The sequence below is a fragment of the Arachis ipaensis genome, chromosome B04 (assembly GCF_000816755.2).
Source record: "Arachis ipaensis cultivar K30076 chromosome B04, Araip1.1, whole genome shotgun sequence".
Classification (NCBI taxonomy): Eukaryota; Viridiplantae; Streptophyta; class Magnoliopsida; order Fabales; family Fabaceae; genus Arachis; species Arachis ipaensis.
In genome coordinates this window covers 4576174-4584414 of record NC_029788.2, presented here as the reverse complement: position 1 = coordinate 4584414, position 8241 = coordinate 4576174, and the positions used below count along the sequence as shown (strand labels likewise).

General features: G+C 43.1%; 1 protein-coding gene across 1 annotated transcript; it reads left to right on the top strand.

Annotated features, from left to right (window-relative positions):
• Positions 2558-3622, top strand: LOC107635869. Its single transcript, XM_016339421.1, has one exon. The coding sequence runs from the start codon at positions 2558-2560 to the stop codon at positions 3620-3622; it is 1065 nt and encodes a 354-aa protein (XP_016194907.1).

Here is an 8241-nt window from a genome sequence, read left to right as displayed (position 1 = left end):
AGCTACCCGGGAATCGATCACCCTGAAGCCAATAAAACGGATATCCAAATAAGTAAACGGCTACCCGAGAATCGATCACCCCGAAGCCAATAAAACGGATATCCAAATAATAAAACGGGTATCCAAATAAGTAAACGGCTACCCAGGAATCAATCACCCCGAAGCCAATAAAACGGATATCCAAATAATAAAACGGATATCCAAATAAGTAAACGGCTACCCGGGAATCGATCACCCGAGGCCAATAAAACGGATATCCAAATAACAAAAATAGTGACTCGTGAATCGATCACCCGCAAAGCCAACAAAATGGGAATCCAAATAAGCTAAATAAACAAAGTCTTAAAATCGGCCCACCAAGAGGCCTAAAATAAGTTCACAATAACGGCCCAAAAAAGGCCACACAAAACAAGCATGAGCTGACAGTCTTCCAACTCGCGGAAAGCCATACTGACCAACATCCTACCAATTGGTGCATGATGACGTCACGCCCTTTTCAGGCCCCTCACAGTCTCTCGAACTACAGAGAATCGGACTCTCCAATAACTTAGCATTGAGACCAAGAAAGCATACTCTCATGCTCCGGGGGAAACTGTTCCAGACTCGATCTCCGGGCCCTTCTTCGGAATGGTCATCAAACCCGGCATGTGATGAGACGCCCAAACAACGCGCTCCTCGCCTGACCATGAAACGGCTAGGAACTCCCCAAATCCTCGACCTCGATCGGAAAAACCAAACAACGATCTCCTTGCCAAACCACAACGGCGAGGAAAAGGCTTCTCCAGCGATGAGACCGAGCACCCTCACTCTCTCGCTCCGGGGGCAACTGTTACGGATCCGGCCCACGGATCCTACACCCAGAACGGTCTCCGAACCCGGTTACCAGGGTCCGACCCGCTTCGCCCTTCCAGAAGGCTCGGAACCAGCCCACTAGAGCTCCTAACCAACTTTCGAATTCAAACGTCTCCCTTATCTTAGCCAAATAAGATAAGATAAGATAAGATAATTCAAACGTCTCCCTTATCTTAGTCAAATAAGATAAGATAAGATATTCACCATCACCTATAAATAGAGGACCCAGGTCCCTCCAGGTATTCACTCATTCCTCACACCTTCTACCGCTTAGATCCATTCTGACTTGAGCGTCGGAGTGTCTTTGCAGGTACCACCCCCCATTGCTCCAGGCAAGTGATCCGGCATCTGCCTCAACCCGCAAGTTCTCGATCCATCTCTCAACCCGTACCAGAGACATCTTGTACATTGGCGCCGTCTGTGGGGACTTCGCAACGTTGTGGCAGCATGGCGGATAACCTAGAAGAGCAATCATCAAACTCAGATTTCTTGGGTGTAGCTGAGAGCAAAAAGGAACAATATTTTCTTAACTTGCATCATCTTTGCAGGGATAACACACCTTTGCCCTACTCCAACGGCGAAATCCCAAAGGAATAATATTTTTTTAACTTGCATCACCTTTGCAGGGATAACACACCTTCGCCCTACTCCAACGGCGAAATCCCAAAGGAATAATATTTTCTTAACTTGCATCATCTTTGCAGGGATAACACACATTCGCCCTACTCCAACAGTGAAATCCCAAAGGAATAATATTTTCTTAACTTGCATCACCTTTGCAGGGATAACACACCTTCGCCCTACTCCAACGGCGAAATCTCAAAGGAATAATATTTTCTTAACTTGCATCATCTTTGCAGGGACAACACACCTTCGCCCTACTCCAATGGCGAAATCCCAAAGGAATAATATTTTCTTAATTTTCATCACCTTTGCAGGGATAACACACCTTCGCCCTACTCCAACGGCGAAATCCCAAAGGAATAATATTTTCTTAACTTACATCACCTTTGCAAGGATAACACACATTCGCCCTACTCCAACGGCAAAATCCTAAAGGAATAATGTTTTCTTAACTTGCATCACCTTTGCAGTGGTAACACACCTTCGCCCTATTCCAACAGTGAAACTCCAATGGCGAAATCCCAAAGGAATAATGTTTCCTTAACTTGCATCACCTTTGCAGTGATAACACACATTCGCCCTATTCCAATGGCGAAACTCTAATGGCGAAATCCCAAAGGAATAATGTTTCCTTAACTTGCATCACATTTGCAGTGATAACATACCTTCGTCCTACTCCAACGGCGAAATCCCCAACCGTCCTCCCACTGAAGCTCGGCCACCCGACGGCCTAAGAGAGAAGGCGGTCCAGATAATCCAAGAGCTGTGCCTCAGGGTGCAAGACCTCAAAGGCTGAGTTACACCCAAAGAAAAGCACAACGCCGAAAAAAAAAATGGAAGTCACGCAACCTCTAGATCAAGATCTCGCCATGAAACCAGGCACGGCGGATCGCCAGAACGGCGACATGCCAAGAGATACAATCGCAGCTTCTGCCGTGACCACGGACATGACAGGATGCCTGAACGACGACACAGCAAAAGGTATGATCGCAGCGTCCCACGCAACCCGCCTCATCAACATGAAACGGACAACGACCGACGACATCAAGAGGCCAAATGCACAAGAAGTGACCACGTGATAATGGGAGCCATTCCCTTCACTGAAAGAATCCTAAAAGCAAAACTCCCTAAAGGCTTCGACAAACCTACGGATATGAAGTACGACAGAACCAAGGACTCCCAGGAGCACCTAACGGCCTTCAAGGCCAGGATGAACCTGGAAGAGGCCGCTGACGCGGTCCGAGGTAAGGCCTTCCCAGTAACCCTAGCCGGGCCAACGATTAAATGGTTCAATGCCCTCCCCAACGGATCCATAACTGGCTTCCACGATATCTCACGGAAGTTCATGGCCCAATTCACCACCAGAATTACCAAAGCTAAACACCCCATCAGCTTATTAGGGGTCACAAAGAAACAAGACGAATCCACACGAAAATACCTAGACCGCTTCAACGATGAATGCCTAAAGATTGATGGACTCACGGATTTCGTCGCAAGCCTCTGTTTAACCAACAGGCTCATGAACGAAGACTTCCGCAAACACCTCACCACCAAGCCAGTATGGACCATGCACGAGATCCAAAACGTCGCCAGAGACTACATAAACGACGAGGAGGTCAGTCAGATCGTCGCTGCCAATAAACGGCAACACGGCAACACTCCACACGGCAACCCGACTTCCCGCCATAATCCGATGCCCAGAGAAAGTCAAAGAGACCAACCCAAACAAACCAACACAAACCGACCACCCAGGATCGGGAAATTCTCGAACTACACCCCCCTGACAGCCTCGATTACCGAGATATACCACCAGATAGTGGATCGGGGTATTATCCCGAAAGCCCGACAACTCAAAGAAAGAACGGGCGGCAACAAGACCCTTTACTGCGACTACCACCGAGGTTACGGGCACAGGACACAAGACTGTTTCGACCTTAAAGATGCCCTCGAACAAGCTATAAAAGACGGCAAACTCCCAAATTTCGCCAAATCATCAGAGATGCAGACTCCAACATCCTCTTTCGAGGTGCCTTCGACAAGCTCGGGCTCCGCAACGAAAATCTCCAAACACACCGCAACGGTGTCACGGGACTCGGAGACAACTTCCTCAAGCCAGACGGTTCCATCATTCTTCCCCTTACCATAGGGACGGGAAGCCAGAGGAAGACAATCCTGTCCGAGTTCGTGGTCCTCAAGAACTCCACCGCTTATAACGTCATCCTCGGAAGAAAAACAATCAACGACCTCTCCGCCGTCATCTTTACCAAATACCTTCTAATGGAGTTCACGGCAGAAGATGGCTCCGTCGGAACCATCCACAGAGACCGGGAAACCGCGGTAGAATACGACAACATCAACACTAGCCCTACGCAAGAGATCTCGAGACGCGGCAGGCATCTTCCTTTCCGATCTCGATGCACACCAAAATTCACACAGAACCATGGGAGGAAACGAAAAGAAGCAAAGTAGGGCCTTGCAGACAAGGTCAGGAGTATAGCACACCTACGTGAGCTAGCCCTAAAATAGAGAATAAGCCTAAGGTACAATGGCAGCACGGTACGACGAGACTTCGGACCAGGAGACCTCGTCTTATGACAAAACAACATCGGTCTATCCACTCCCAATAAAACGGATATCCAAATAATAAAATGGATATCCAAATAACAAAACAGATATCCAAATAATAAAACGGATATCCAAATAAGCAAACGGCTACCCGGGAATCGATCACCCCGAAGCCAATAAAATGGATATCCAAATAATAAAACGGATATCCAAATAAGTAAACGGCTACCCGGGAATCGATTACCCCGAGGCCAACAAAATGGATATCCAAATAATAAAACGGATATCCAAAATAATAAAACGGATATCCAAATAAGTAAACGGCTACCCGGGAATCGATCACCCCGAGGCCAACAAAATGGATATCCAAATAATAAAACGGATATCCAAATAATAAAACGGATATCCAAATAAGTAAACGGCTACCCGGGAATTGATCACCCCGAAGCCAATAAAACGGATATCCAAATAAGTAAACGGCTACTCGGGAATCGATCACCCCGAGGCCAACAAAATGGATATCCAAATAATAAAACGGATATCCAAATAAGCAAACGGCTACCCGGGAATCGATCACCCCGAAGCCAATAAAACGGATATCCAAATAAGTAAACGGCTACCCGGGAATCGATCACCCTGAAGCCAATAAAACGGATATCCAAATAATAAAACGGATATCCAAATAAGTAAACGGCTACCCGAGAATCGATCACCCCGAAGCCAATAAAACGGATATCCAAATAATAAAACGGGTATCCAAATAAGTAAACGGCTACCCGGGAATCGATCACCCCGAAGCCAATAAAACGGATATCCAAATAAGTAAACGGCTACTCGGGAATCGATCACCCCGAATACTGACCAACATCCTACCAATTGGTGCATGATGACGTCACGCCCTTTTCAGGCCCCTCACAGTCTCCCGAACTACAGAGAATCGGACTCTCCAATGACTTAGCATTGAGACCAAGAAAGCATACTCTCATGCTCCGGGGGAAACTGTTCCAGACCCGATCTCTGAGCCCTTCTTCGGAATGGTCATCAAACCTGGCATGTGATGAGACGCCCAAACAACGCGCTCCTCGCCTGACCATGAAATGGCTAGGAACTCCCCAAATCCTCGACCTCGATCGGAAAAACCAAACAATGATCTCCTTGCCAAACCACAACGGCGAGGAAAAGGCTTCTCCAGCGATGACACCGAGCACCCTCACTCTCTCGCTCCGGGGGCAACTGTTACGGATCCGGCCCACGGATCCTACACCTAGAACGGTCTCCGAACCCGGTTACCAGGGTCCGACCCGCTTCGCCCTTCCAGAAGGCTCGGAACCAGCCCACTAGAACTCCTAACCAACTTTCGAATTCAAACGTCTCCCTTATCTTAGCCAAATAAGATAAGATAAGATAAGATAATTCAAACGTCTCCCTTATCTTAGCCAAATAAGATAAGATAAGATATTCACCATCACCTATAAATAGAGGACCCAGGTCCCTCCAGGTATTCACTCATTCCTCACACCTTCTACCTCTTAGATCCATTCTGACTTGAGCGTCGGAGTGTCTTTGCAGGTACCACCCCCCATTACTCCAGGCAAGTGATCCGGCATCTGCCTCAACCCGCAAGTTTTCGATCCATCTCTCAACCCGTACTAAGTAATATTGCTTATTATCCATTCATGATTCATCGTTGTCATGTGTTCTAGAAATAATTAATTAATAATAAAATAATATTATTTTATTGTTGCAGATAGTGGATTATTAGTAGAGGCACAACAACTAATTCGATGCGAAAAAGGAGAACGCATTCATTTATGCACTCAGGACAGTTGTTATTCATTGTGTGTTCATAAGTATTCAAATGCCTTGAAGAGTGCAAGAGGCGTTTGCGTGGGTGAAAAACGCTGTCTTTGTGTTTACTTTCGCCTCAGCCCACCGTGCCATGCTAAAGATCATTTGGTTTGATTTGGTACCATTATTATTATTAGAGAAAATGACAAATAGATCCCTGACCTTTTGTTCCGCGGACATTTTCGTCCATGACCATTGAAAAATACTTTTAAGTCCCTGACCTTCACAAAACTTAGACGGATCAGTCCTTCCGTCCAAATGCCTCCGCCAGGGACTGATCTGTCCAAGTTTTGTGAAGGTCAGGAACTTAAAAGTATTTTTTAATGGTCAAGGACAAAAATGTCCCCAGGACAAAAGGTTAGAGATCTATTTATCTTTTTCTCTTATTATTATTATGCTTTCTGCGGTCCTGATATAATAATAAACTCATAATTGTATACATCACAGCTATGAATAATAAGAAGGACTTAATAAAAGAGCATGTGCAGATTTATTTTAAAATATTTTATTTAAAGGCAATTGTACTGTTAAGGTTACTTATATTAATAAATTGGTGGAATAGATAATTCGATAACTTTTAGAAAATAATTTAAAAGAATTTTGTAAGAATCAAAACTAAAAAAAGTATAAAAAATTATTTAAATAAAAAAATAAAAAATATAAACATGGAACAATGAACATGATTTAGTGTTAAATTATACCGGCATGATGAGTTAAAATAATGAAATTAAATTAAAAAAAGTGTGAGATGCACGTTGATAAAAATAATATATATTATTTTGAGTTTAAGTTTTTTTCCATTAATTATCGAAGTCAGAAACATTAATTATCAAAATTTGAAACAGAGAGTATATATAGGGGATTTGGATATTCTAAATTAAAAATCAAAAGTAAACATTCAAAATTTAGAGGATCTAAATTCATATATAAGGCTCGTTTGGATAGATTCATAAGTTACTTTTTTTTTTTTACTTTTAACTTATGAAAAGATGTAGTATTAATGTCTGGTACAATTTTTAAAATCAAATTGCAGATTTTTAGAAAACTATTTTAGTACTTATGGAAAAGTTAAAAAAATGACTTTTTTCATAATAAAAATTTTTTTATCACTCTTCTCTTAAAATAAGCACTTTTAGTGTAAGACCAACATCGGTTGGAGAGGAGAACGAAGCATGCCTTATAAGGGTGTGGATACCTCTCCCTAGCATGACGCGTTTTGACGAGTGAGTGTGGGGGGTTTCGGCTATTATCCCTATCGTCAAAGGCAAAACTGTGAGGCCTTGTGTGCCAAAGCGGACAATATCATGCTAGCGGGTGATCTGGGCTGTTACAGATGGTATCAGAGCCAGAACCCAGATCGATGTGCCAACGAGGGCGTTGGACTCCCTTAGGGGGTGGATTGTAAGGCCCACATCGGTTGGGGAGGGGAACGAAGCATGCCTTATAAGGGTGTGAATACCTCTCCCTAGCATGACGCATTTTGACGAGTGAGTGTGGGGGGTTTCGGCTATCATCCCTATCGTTAAAGGCAAAACCGTGAGGCTTTGTGTGCCAAAGCGGACAATAGCGTGCTAGCGGGTGGTCTGAGCTGTTACACAAAACACCATGTTTAAAGTCATGAATCAAGAATTTGTCAAGTTGGATCGCTTTGATGGAATGAACTTCAACCATTGGAAGAACAAGGTGATATTTTTTCTTTCGGTTCTCAATCTTGCATATGTGATTGACCCAAAGACTACACCAATTGTCGATGCCGCTGAAAATTCCACATCGAAAGAGAAAGAAAAGATTGTTTAATTGAAGCAGAAACGTGATGAAGATACTTTTGCTTGTCGATGTCATATTCTTAATACTTTATCCAACCGACTCTTTGATCTTTACATGCCAATTCAATCACCATTGGAGAGTTAGAGTCTTTAGAAGAAAAGTACAATACTGAACAACAAGGAATAGATAAGTTTATTATGATGAAATATTTTAAATTTATTATGAAAGATAATATGCCTGTTATGGATCAAATTCATGAATTACAAATTCTTATAAGTAGACTTCGTGATCTACAAGTAATGATTCCTAAATCATTACAAGTGGGAGCAATTATTTCAAAATTGACTTCATCTTGGAATGTTTATAGGAAGAAACTTTTACATCTTGGTGATGACTTCACAATTGAAAAATGATTAAGGCATATACGTATAGAGGAGGAAACTCAAAAACGTGATGCTGTGTATCTTTTTCAAAGTTCTAAAGTGAATCATATTGGTGAAGACAACACCAATAAGAAGAAAAAAAAGTTCTCAAAAAATTCAAAACAAGAAAAAAAAACAAAGAAAATGTTATCATTGTCATAAG